The sequence below is a fragment of the Schistocerca gregaria genome, chromosome 1, assembly GCF_023897955.1.
Source record: "Schistocerca gregaria isolate iqSchGreg1 chromosome 1, iqSchGreg1.2, whole genome shotgun sequence".
NCBI classification, from domain to species: Eukaryota; Metazoa; Arthropoda; class Insecta; order Orthoptera; family Acrididae; genus Schistocerca; species Schistocerca gregaria.
In genome coordinates, this window is record NC_064920.1 from 219,686,026 (window position 1) to 219,698,989 (window position 12,964).

The following is a 12,964-nucleotide window of genomic DNA, read 5'->3' on the forward strand; positions in this document are numbered from 1 at the left end:
TCTTCCCCGAGGTGGGCTACTGCCAGTTTTTCTATTTGTCTGCATAGGATTCGTGTTAATATTTTGCAGCCGTGGCTTATTAAACTCATACTTCGGTAATTTTCACATCTGTCAACAACTGCTTTCTTTGGAATTATTATATTCTTCTTGAAGTCTGGGGGTATTTCGCCTGTCTCATACATCTTCTCACCAGATGGTAGAGTTTTGTCAGGGCTGGCTCTCCCAAGGCTATCAGTGCTCTGTCAAACTCTTCATGCAGTATCATGTCTCCCATCTCATCTTCATCTACATCGTCTTCCATTTCCATAACATTGTCCTCAGGTACATCGCCCTTGTTTAGACCCTCTATATACTCCTTCCACCTTTCTGCTTTCCCTTCTTTGCTTAGAACTGGGTTTCCATCTGAGCTCTTGATATTCATACAAGTGGTTCTCTTTTCTCCGAAGTTCTCTTTAATTATCCTGTAGGCAGTATCTATCCCACCCCTAGTGAGATAAGGCTCTATATCCTTACATTTATCCTCTAGCCATTCCTGCTTAGCCATTTTGCACTTCCTGTCGATCTCATTTTTGAGACGTTTGTATTTCTTTCTGCCTGCTTCATTTACTGCATTTTTATATTTTCTCCTTTCGTCAATTAAATTCAATATTTCTTCTGTTACCCAAGGATTTCTACCAGCCCTCGTCTTTTTACTTACTTGATCCTCTGCTGCCTTCACTACTTCATCATTCAGAGCTACCCATTCTTCTTCTACTGTATTTCTTTCCCCCATTCTTGTCAATTGTTACCTTATTCTCTCCCTGAAACTCTCTACAACCTCTGGTTTAGTCAGATTATCCAGGTCCCATCTCCTTAAATTCCCTATTACACCATCAAATTTTCTTTACCATTAATAGTTGACATATCATCTTTGACTAAAAAAATATGGAAGTGCAATATCGGCCTAAACACTATGAATTGAAGATGAGCCACTGGCCGTGGTGGCCGAGCGGTTCTAGGTGCTTCAGTCCGGAACCGCGCGAGTGCTACGGTCGCAGGTTCGAATCGTTCCTCGGTCATGGATGTGTGTGATGTCGTTAAGTTAGGTAGGTTTAAGTAGTTCTAAGTTCTAGGTGAGTGATGATCTCAAATGTTAAGTCCCATAGTGCTCAGAGCCATTTGGTCCGCAGCTCGTGGTCGTGCGGTAGCGTTCTCGCTTCCCAAGCCCGGATACCCGGGTTCGATTCCCAGGGATTTTCTCTGCCCCGTGGTGACTGGGTGTTGTGTGCTGTCCTTATGTTAGTTAGGCTTAAGTAGTTCTAAGTTCTAGGGGACTTTGGCCATAGATGTTAAGTGCCATAGTGCTCAGCGCCATTTTTTTCGGAGTCATTTGAACGATTAGAACAATATCGCTGAGTGCTGTCGGTTGGGACGGGTGCAGACTGCCACGAAATTGGTCTGTCTGTCGATGAATTGGTGCGTGTGTAGCGGCCTCAACACACAGAGATGGCCGGAGTTCTTTATGCAGCAGCGTATGTCATGTAGAGAACGATAGGGCTGTTTTGGCGTCCCTGAATAACCCTGCCCTTGCGGCTCATAATCTATATGAACTACATGTCAGAGTGTCTCCTTGCCCGTGTGTTTGCACGCTCGTCTCGTACGGTGGGCTATAAAGTCTAGAAGCAGCCGTAGCGGCGGGTCTGGACTTCCGTGTCTGCCGGCGTCGGTGTAGCGCTGGAGGGGTCAGCATAGCCGCAGCTAGAGCGAGTGAAAGCGGGGCCCGGCGGCGCATTGTGGTAGCGGCCGGCCGAAGCCAGTCCAGTGGGGCAGCAGAGCAGAGCGCAGCGCAGCCACAGCACGGTGCACCGGTTAGTCGACGTCTCGCCGCCAGCCACAACACACAGCAGGGAGCATGGCCCGCTTCGCCGCCTTGATGCTAGCCGCGCTGCTGCCCGCCATGGCGGCAGCCACAGCAGTCAAGCACTGCGGTACAGGTGGGTCGCCAGACGGTTGCTTTCTTACTACCCCAATTCGTATGAAAATGTAGCTGTACAAGACTGATCAATTACATGCGAGATGGTAGCTATTGTCTGAACAGTTCCTGGTGCAACTGTATTTTGCGTATTCCAGAGTATGCCCTCAGTGTTCAGTGCTGTTGACAAGGGATTTCAATTTGATTCCGAATTTCTGGATTTCCACCAAGTTATTGACACTGTACCACGCAAGCGGCTTGTAGTGAAATTGCGTGCTTAAGGAATATGGTCTCAATTATGTGACTGGTTTCGTGATTTCCTGTCAGATGTCACAGTTCCTAGTAATTGAAGGAAAGTCATTGAGTAAAACAGGTGTGACTTCTAGCATTCCACAAGGTAGTGTTGTAGACCCTTTGCTGTTCCTTATCTATACAAACAGATTTGGGAGCCAAACTGAACAGCCGCCTTAGGTTGTTTGCAGACGACGATGTCATTTATCGACTAGTAAAGTCGTCAGTTGATCAAAACTAAATTGCAAAACAGATTTAAAAACCATACCTGCATGGTGCGAAAACTAGCAATTGACCCAAAATAACGAAAAGTATGTCATCCACATGAGTGCTAAAAGGAATCCGTTAAACGTACTTGAATTTGACATTTAGATTTGACTGATTTATCGTGTAACCGAAGTACCTAGGAATTACAGTTACAAACAACTTAATTTGGAAGGAACGCACAGAAAATGTGGGGAAGGTTAACCGAATACTGCGTAAATGTAGCAGACCCTAGACTGCATGCACTACGCTCGTCCGTTCTTTTAGAATACTGCTGCAGGGAGTCGGGTACTTACCACATTGGCTTGACGGAGTACATCGAAAAAGTTCAAAGAAGGGCAGCACGTTTTGTGTTATCGCCAAATAGGGGAGAGCGTTATTGAAATGACTCAATTTGGGATGGAAGTCATTAAAACGAAGGCGTTTTTCGTTGCGGCGGAATCTTCGCAAAAAAAATTCCCATCACCAGCTTTCCCAAAAATGTGTGTGAAATATTGCGGGACTTAACTGCTAAGGTAATCAGTCCCTAAGCTTACACACTACTTAACCTCAATTATCCTAAAAACAAACACACATCCATGCCCGAGGGAGGATTCGAACCAGCTTTCCCTTCCGAATGCGAAAATATTTTGTTGACGCACAGCTACATAGGGAGAAACGATTACCACCATAACATAAGGAAAATCAGAGCTCGAACGGGAAGATACAGGCGTTCGTTTTTTCCGCGCGCTATACGAGATGAGAATAAGAGACTTGTGATGCTTCGATGAACCCTCTGCCAGTCACTTAAATGTGATTTGCAGAGTATCCATGTAGATGAAGTTACCTTCAGAAGAATATAGCCACTGTTCTTCGAACATGCAGCATACCCGTTGTTCCGTAGATTAAGGAAACGGGTAGCTCAGTATATATGCTACTGCCTACTTTAATATTTAAATATACAGGATGATACGATGCTATATTATTCGTATTTGAAACTTAAGTCAGAAAAGTTGAGCTGCTCTGTGCATAACATAAGCTCGGAACAGTCCGTTCTCGCCAAAACTGAGCCTACAATGCGGATCTATTTCGATCAGAGTTTTTATTTTGTTAGATACCCTAGCTTCATCAATAATAGTTTTGGCAATGAAGTTTTGTTTGCAGATCAGACACCAAACAGTACTTCCGACTTTACACTGTCAACCCCTCAAGTAATAGGCATGGTAGACACCAAAAGCGTGCTACATGCAGCTCCACGTTCTCTACATTTAATAGAATGAAAACCAAACGCTGTACGCCATCAGACTTTACACATCGGTAAACACAAGAATCATTGTTTCTGGTCCTTTCGCGGATGGAAACATAGCGTATAGTTCTTGTTTGAGCCGCGTGTACGGAGCAGATACGTAAGAGAATTTATATAATTACGACCTTAAAGTTTTGTAGTAGGATTTCTTGAGATACTAAACCTCGTTAGTGCGCCCGCAGGTTCAGATTTTTCAGCATTTATTATCCTGTATGTCTAAGAGCTACCTCACACTTACTCTTAAAGAGGTCTATGATCAGTATTTAGTACAAATGATTTGTCTTGATCGTGATAGAGATTTCATGTGATTGTCAAACTAGTTATCATTCGCACTGTTCTGTATGTGGACAGGTAGCCATACAGCTCGGGCAGATATGAATCTGTCGTGCTCGTGATGAAGTAATAAGTATTCACCAGAACTAGTTTCAGAAAACTTAAATCAGAGAGGATGGAGAAAATGTCTGTACGTACATTAGCAATCCGTTTTATCCAATGACTACGTTGTTACAGCTCGCGAATGTATAAAAACGGCAGCTAATTCACATTTTGTTGTTCCGTTCGTCTCTTTACGGAACTTAACCATGGTGTTGACTCAGTGCAAATCGAGAAGTAGGAGGTAGTCACGCAGTTTTTATGTGCCCATTATTTCACTCTATAGGAACGCTTCAGCATAAAGTTTGTTGCGAATATCTCCCTGATCCCAGTTGTGTAACACAAATGATACCGGTATGATCATGCGTTAGAGGCACACCTGACCGTTCTCAAAGACAATGTGCTTCGTTCTGTTTGCCACAAAATGCAATTAAGTAGCAGATATCGGTAGAATATCCGGCTAATGGAAAGGTAACATGTGATCCACTTCGGTTCCTCCATTACAGAATAAATGTGAAAAGCGTTGTTCCGAATGATCAGTATGTTTTGAATTTACACTGGCTGTTGCATGCAGTTCATATGTTGTGGGACAGGCATCAGAATCTTCCAAATTCCACTACATTCTAGTCATTGGCAAGAGTTCAGTTTTAAAGATTCAAAAGTATGAAAGTGAACTTCGGTGTTCTGTCGCATCTGAAATATTCTTACTTCGGGGTTATAGGTATTGCATCATGAAATTCACTTATAATTCAAAGGGAGTGATTATCTTCGAGGAGTCCCTAGTAAAATACTCACTAGAAGAACTTTCGGCATTCGATATTTATGAATAGCTCTTCACCAGCCTAATTACTAGATTTCATCAGGGACACCATCTGGTTTATAGAAACAGCTGCATGCAAATAGTTTCCATATTTACACTTATTTGAAAAGTTCTCGGGTAGGGAAAAAATAATAGATGGCAAATATTGGTTCAAATGGCTCTGAGCACTATGGAACTTAACATCTGAGGTCGTCGGTCATCTAGAACTTAGAACTACTTAAACCTAACCAACCTAAGGACATCACACACATCCATGCCCGAGACAGGATTCGAACCTGCGATCGCAGCGGTTGCGCAATTCCAGACTAGCGCCTAGAACCGCTCGGCCACTCCGTCGCGCTGAAAATTATCTTAAATGATTACATAGCGTCAACATGGTAATCTCTGACCGCTGAATTAAACAGAATTAAATTGTGGACCTCATTAAAAGATAAAAAAAACTTGTGTGTAATAGTGATAACGAATTTCGAAAAATTTCTGCGTATCGAAGCAGGAATCTTTCTTCCGGGGTGTCCAATTGTAACCCACCTACTAAGATGCCTGTTCTCATGGACCGTGAGTAGGGCTAGATACCGTTGTCAATGATAAATCCTACAGATTTGAGAGATGATTTGTGGATGAATAAATCTGATCAGTTTAGATATGGCTGAAATTTTGTCTTATCGGTGCCTTAAATTCACTGAGATTATCACACTCTTTTTTACTAAATTTCCACGTCTCTGCCAGTGCAAGGCAGGAATAAATTACTTCCACTACAAAAATCCCTTGCACCAATCGTCTGCGTTAGAAGATTCAGTTGTATATGGCAACGCCAATGGAATGACTCACTCTTCATAAACAAAACGCCAATGAACAGTTGAGGTGACCCAAACGCCTAGTATTATAAATTAAGTGAATGCCGCTGTAGGTTAGTGAAGCCAGCAGCGTGCCAGCCTAACAGGCGTCGGTAATCGGTGTGAAGGCCCACGCAGAAGGTGCCGCCCTTTCGCTGCTCAGCCGTCCTCCTTCGCGGCGGTCGTGCTGACGCTGCCAGACCGCGGGTGCCCCGTAACGAGCCGCCTTTAGTGTAAATGGGCCATTGTTTCGGGCAGACTTTAACTCCGGCTGCGTCCGTATTAACGGCACGGATCAGCCAACTGCACGAGCATCGCCCTCGTCTGTGATGCAGAACACTGCATGCCGACAAGAGTCCTTGCTAGAGTGCCAGTCGTAATCTGATTCAGCCTTCTGCAGTAAATACAAGCTTTTCACATTGAAAATCATCAAATGATAATTGAAACCCTCAGCTGCCGACAGGTGTTGATATACCTCGATGGGGACAGCTGAAAATGTGCCTAGACCGGGACTCGAACCCGGGATCTCCTGTTTACATGGCAGACGCTCTATCCATCTGAGCCACCGAGGACACAGATGATGCGCGCGACTGCAGGGACGTTGTCCCTTGCACGCCTCCCGTGAGACCCACAATTCTACATATGTAATGTACCTAACAGATATTTGCCCATCCACTCATTACTCGCGCACACTTTGGCGATTCCCGTAAGAGTTCGGGCAACTTGTGCGCATTCGCACAGACGGTCAGTGGCTGGGTAGCCTTTAACTATATCTATGAAGATAGTAATTGAAACACTCAGCTGCCATGTCTTCGGTGGCTCAGATGGATAGAGCGTCTGACATGTAAGGAGGAGATCCCGGGTTTGATTCCCGGTCGGGCCACATTTTCAGCTGTCCCCATCGAGGTATATCAACAACACCTGTCCGCAGCTGAGGGTTTCAATTATCATTTACTCTAGAGAAACTGTACGGTCATCAATGACATCTGTTCTTTCGAAAACACTATCTTCATATGTATGAAAATACATTGACGTGTAATCTCGTTGGTTTTGTTGGTACGTTGGGCTGCACACACGCCAACCGACCAATTAGTGTGCAGCCTTGGCGCGTCCCGAGCGGCTATACTCAGCGCTTACGACGAAAGATGAACTTTTCCCGGGGGGCGGAGGGGCGGTCAACACTCGTTATCGTATGCAACCGACCGCTCGGTAAAAAAGCTAGTCGGTCGGTTGGCCATAGCGCCTACACACATTAAATTTGTGGATCGCTCGATTGGTCCTTGTGTGGATTCCTGAATAAATCATTAGCGCTCCTTCCGATTCTTAGCGTCCACGGTCGCCTGTAGCAGTATTTTTAGATGCAAGAAAATTCCTGCCTACTGTTATTTTGTAGCTTCACTGCCTCCCCCTGCCCACTACCTCTGGATGCGCTTCATGGGGTGACTCGATTTGCGAAGGAAGACAGGTGATCAAAGATTATGTTCGACTAGTAATGCTTTGATAAGGCACTTATTATCCCTAACTCATTGACACCGAGTAAAAAGACCAAGCGAGGTGGTGCACTGGTTAGCACATTAAATTTATGTTCCCAAGGGTCAGTGTTCCCTAAGCCGCTTATGGTTGCCGACATGATTTGCGTTCCCGAGGATCGAGGTTTAGATTGCCGACATAATTACTTCGATAAAAGCACTATTTCCTTACATGTCCTCCCTAAACGTTTGTCACTAATTATGTCGACTAGACACTGCATCCAAACTTCATCTCCACAAGAATTGCAAGAATTGGTACTCGTTTGTGGAACGTATTGAAGTGCTCAGCTATGATAACTTTAGTGATAATTGTACAGTTCAGAAGGAAAGGTGCAGAATATATTAAAAAATACGATATGTAGGTGTATCGGCGACAAACGGTTATAGTACAGAGAGCACTTCAGCTCTGCAGCACGGTCCCTCGGGTGGTATTCCACCAATCGAGTCACTTAATAAATAGAAGCGAAGACGGACAAGGAAGTTATAGTACGTCTCATCGACATCACAGGTTGAGCGAATTCGAACGTAACACTTCTCAGAGAATTGGGCGTCGTGGTGAGCCATGGCTGGTACAGAACATGCAGCTGAGACACGGCCGCGAGTGTGTGACCATTGCATAAGAGGGCTGTGATCACCATAAATGAGCACGGCCGGAGTGGCCGTGCGGTTCTAGGCGCTACAGTCTGGAACCGCGAGACCGCCACGGTCGCGGGTTCGAATCTTACCTCGGCCATGGATGTATGTAATATCCTTAGGTTAGTTAGGTTTACTGATGACCTCAGAAGTTGAGTCCCATAGAGCCATTTGAACCAATTTTTAACCATAAACGACGGCCATAGAATGCCGTACAGCGTCACCCACTTTATTGGTTGCTGTGGACCAGTCAGTTTCTTCGGTTCGACGCTGTCTGCCTTAGACTTATATGGTGACATGCACGTCAATACGACTGCTTCCTCCACCCAGAAATAACAAGACTTCTTTGACACGTGACGAACGTCGCTGTGTGCTGAGCTGTCAGCTACGTGGTGTTTTTGGACACGCTTCAACCTGGCAGACAGGGATGGCTGAATACGTGTTGGGTGGCTACCATGTCTTCGGAGCCTGCAATGGAGCGCTGCAGAGAGCACATACACTACGAACGGGACGCGCATATTCATCAGATTTCGTCCAGATTTATCGCATATTGCAGGGCTTGACCAAAAATGAAAGTGGTGGAATGTGAGCTCCACACTGCCAAGCTTCGAGAGAAAAATGGGTTGGATGGGGTTCATGGCCTATTTATGTTAACATGGTTTCCAAAGAGCAGTTTGCGCATTAGAAAGAATACAGACGTTCAATAAGAGGATCGATTTCCTAAAGGAAAACGTTTATTTTTAATTTTCAAGTTGCTTACACTCCAAATAAACCGAAAAAATAATCAGTATACTGTATTTTATAAAAGGCATGAAAGGGAAATCTGACACTGCAGATAAATGTTAAGAAATGGATTGTAGGCCGTACCAAGATATATATATATATATATATATACGAGGATGTGCTAGAAATTAATGCCTCCGAGCTTATGTGAAAACTTACTTAAATAAAACCAACGTTATTAACATTCTACATCTTTATTCATAAAGTATTCATTTATTTCTCAGGTCAGAGGGGCGACGAACCTCTTTCTCCCATCGAGAGACTGGTTTGTTGATACCACCACTCCAGAATGTGACTTTGCCGAGTCACCTCACTTATGCTTGCATCGCTTCATCACTATCAGTCAAGTCCTGGACGCCGTTCTTGAAGTTTTGGAAACAGATGTAAATCGGATGGGGCCAAAACGGAACTGTGGAAAATAGTCGACGACAGTGAACTTAAGACGTCGGATTGTTGCAGATGTCGCAGCGATGGTGTAGGGTTCAGCCATTCTCATTCCGAGAGAGAGGATGCTCCATTTGTGTGGACGAACTCATAAAAATTAGAAGCGATTAAGCACTCTCCGTCTCGTACCCCTCAGTTAAGATACGTGCCACCATGTTACAGCCACAATTTGGGGCCCTCTTGCTGCAGACGGTTAGAGATATGTAGACATGAAGAAACTAGTAGTACCCTAATGACGTTTTTCATTTAAAGTTTTGAGTTGTCACAAAATTTGGAAGCATTACTTTTCAGCACCCTCTGTAATTTCCACAAGCGTTCGTTTTCTATTATAATTCACTCCTTTCATTTCGATCTCTTGATCGACTTGCCTGTCTGTCAGAGGAGTTTCATAAGGTACAACACAGTGACTCTTGTTGGGAAAGTAGCTGGTTCGAAATCGGGTGATGGAAAAATTATCGTTATTTAGCCAGAAAGTTGAAAAAGAAATAGTCACAGATAATGGTTCGAGTAACGTCTGTGCCCATTCCGAAATTTTGTCGTATTCTGTAACAATAATGGGGTAGTATATTTTTGTTTGATTTATTCGTCGGATACTGCATTAAGGTCGGAACCTCCTGGTGTTCTTGACCCCACGTTCTATGATCACCGCTTCACTACAGAAATCCGTCATAACACAAACGCAACATACCGCTATGTAATAGCATTCAGTGTAGTAATAAAACTTCATAGACTAAAATAGAAGATATTACATCGTGATACTTCATCTTATTCCACGCAAACCCATGAAAATGTTTTAAAACATTGGACCACGAATTAAAAAGAATATTTCTTAGATTTCATCCCACTTCAAATTGTCAGTTTGATTTTGTTGTACTGTTGCGCGATTTATACCTTCGGCCACTTTTAGGCACCTAAAGGAATTTGTTGACAGTATCTCTCTCTAGGTCTTGTGTGTAAATCATGTCTATAGCTTCGATCTTCTGCAGATGTCATTTGATCTGCACACAGAAGTAAAAGCCTATAGACGTTATCTGTGACCTAAACTTGGTCATACAGTCGAGAAAATTTATTTAGGTGCGCGATACCTAAAACCCGTCTAATGGCGAAACTGAGCAATAGTATAAAAAACATCAAAAACTAGGTTGCAAACGAGATGGTCATCTAAAAGGTATGTAACTATGGACCCAGTTAGTATTTTTCGTATTTCCAGTTTTCTTACCCATAATTATCCGACCTTTCAAAAAATATGGTTCTTTTCGCACTCATACGGGACCAATTCGTCGTCCTTTCATTTGTGGCAGTGGAGTCCATCAATAGTTAATGACATTTCGCAGACTGGCTTACAATAACGCATTTTATTCACGAACGTTATTTCTAAATGTAGCGTGTGTGGACCATGTGAGAGCTTCTGTGCGTTGTGCTCACTTGGAGTGCTTGGGGATCGTTGCGAAACGTGCCACCGTGGCATTTCACAAGCTTGGATGCCTATAAATACTGCCATTAACTGAAGACGGTTCGAATGGGCAACTGGAATACGCACCTCGATGCCTGATCGTGCGTGGCTGACATTCAAACAGCCTCCTTCTCCAGTCTTCATGGCTCTCGGTCTTTCAATTTCGCTTTCTCTGGAGACTCACTTTCTCTCGGTGGCACTCCGTGTCGTGTAAGATTACGCCGCTCACACATAACAAGGCTGGTCGCTGACAAAACAAATATTGACATGTGGAATAATCGGGTCTCCTGCCGGATGTTTGTGTCGCTGTGGCACAATATTTGGGCCACGTAACTCGTTGCCCAGTATGGACAAGATCCTCGAATACGGCAGTCTCAGGTAGCACCTGAAGAAGGCAACGGCTTACGTGGACGAAATATTGTGGAAGAGCGACACAAACATCCGGCAGTAGACCCGATTATTCGACATGTCAAGATATCGCCGGGAAAGCCTGGAGAGTTAAAAACAAATATTTTTTTGTTCGCAGAATGAAATTTTTACTGTGAAGCAGCGGAGTGTGTGCTGAAATGAAACTTGCAGCCAGATGAAAACGGTATGCTGGACCGGCAGTCGAACTCGGGACCTTTACCTTTCAGAGCAAGTGCTTTACCGACTGGGCTACCTAAGCACGACGCATGAGCCGTCCTCGCAACTCCGGCAGTACTTAATCTCCTACCTTCTGTGAATAGTGGAAGGTAGGAGACGAGGTCCTGCCGGGTTGTGAATACTGCTAGGGTAGCTAGTCGGTAAAGCATTTGCTCACGAAAGGTAAAGGTCCCGAGTTAGGATCCCGCTCCGGTACGCAGTTTGACTATTTAGGAAGCTATTTTTGGTTAGTTAGCACTACTTCTATAGTGCGGAAGGCCACATTTACTCCACAAAAAAGGTTTTTGCGCAGTTCACATCTGTCTTCCTTGTAGTAGTGTTTTTAGTAGTCTCAGAATTCCTGCCGTTTCTTCCGTAAGATGCTCCAGAGTTCTGTCTCCCACATGTGACCTGTGACGTCGTAAGTTAGTGTTGACAGTATTACTTTTTGCATCTAACTCGCACATTAGAGGTGTTAGTAACGTTTTATGGAGTATTTACCTCACTGTATTTACGTCACATCCAGAATAGTCGTATAGGTTTTTATTCCATCGACTTCAGTTGTTGTTTACATTGATTAACCTAAACATTATGACCTCCTGCCTGATAGCTTTTTGTCCGTCTTTGGAACGAAATACATAACTGATTCTGCACATCATCCGACAGTATGTTAATTTGTGGAGGTATGTGGCATTAGTCTACGCACACGTCATGTAATTCACGTAAATAACGGCCACTGTTTTGCGTACGCGGTGATGGCTCTCGATAGCGACCCAGTTGGTTACATAGGATTTACACCAGGCGAATTTGGTCGCCGAGACATCGTGAGTTCACCATAATGCTCGTCAAACCGCTATCGCGCGGTTCTGTCTGACACGAACTATTGTCCTGCTGAAAGATGACTTCGCCGTCGGGGAAGACATCAAGCATGAAGGGATTCAGCTGACTCGCAGGTATCAGCGTGTCTCAGATTATTACCACAGATCCCATGCAAGCACAGGAGAATGCTTCCATAGAAAAATACTGCTTCCAGTATGCACCGTGGAGCGCTGCACTTCCGAGCCGCCTTTTTCGATGAGGGCGTTTGGAGAGACGACCATCAACCTAGAGTAGCAAAAATGTGATTCACCCGAAGAGCTCACGTGTTTCATTGACTGACGCTCGAATCTCGATGGTCCCGTGCACACTTCAACCGTAATTGACGATATCGTTACGTCAAAATGTGAACACGTAGGCGTGGTCTGCTGCGGAGATCCATGTTCAGCAATGTACGATGAACGGTGTGCTCCGAAACACACATGCGTGCTCCAGCATTGTGCTCTTTCGGCAGAAATGCCACAGATTCTTTCACAGAGCAGACAAGTCTCCGAACCCCATGTACTGTGAAGATTCGTGGACGACCAACCATTTAGCGCCTTGTGGTAGTTTCACTATCCTACCTCTTTCTGTAGATGTTGGACATGAACATTCGACCAGCTTAGTGATTTAGAGACACTGGTTCACCGGCTCTGCGTAATAATCTGCCGTTTGTCAAAGTCGCTTATCTCAAAGAATTTGTCTCCAACCCATATACTCCCTAGGTGATCCCCGGTCCGTGTCTGCTACATACTTTGGTTTTTGCGTCACGTGTCTGCAGCGGTCATGTTTTGGCTTATTGTATGTTGTATGTACATTTATCGATT

At 44.4% G+C, this 12,964-nt stretch overlaps 1 protein-coding gene across 1 annotated transcript in view; it reads left to right on the forward strand.

Annotated features, from left to right (window-relative positions):
• Nucleotides 1-1,680: 1,680 nt before the first annotated feature.
• Nucleotides 1,681-12,964, forward strand: part of LOC126337753 (NPC intracellular cholesterol transporter 2 homolog a) — a 64,487-nt gene continuing 53,203 nt past the window's right edge. The window contains exon 1 of the mRNA XM_050001496.1: nucleotides 1,681-1,973. Coding sequence (XP_049857453.1) covers nucleotides 1,892-1,973 — 82 coding nt within the window. The 5' untranslated portion in view covers nucleotides 1,681-1,891. The remainder of the gene's footprint in view (nucleotides 1,974-12,964) is intronic.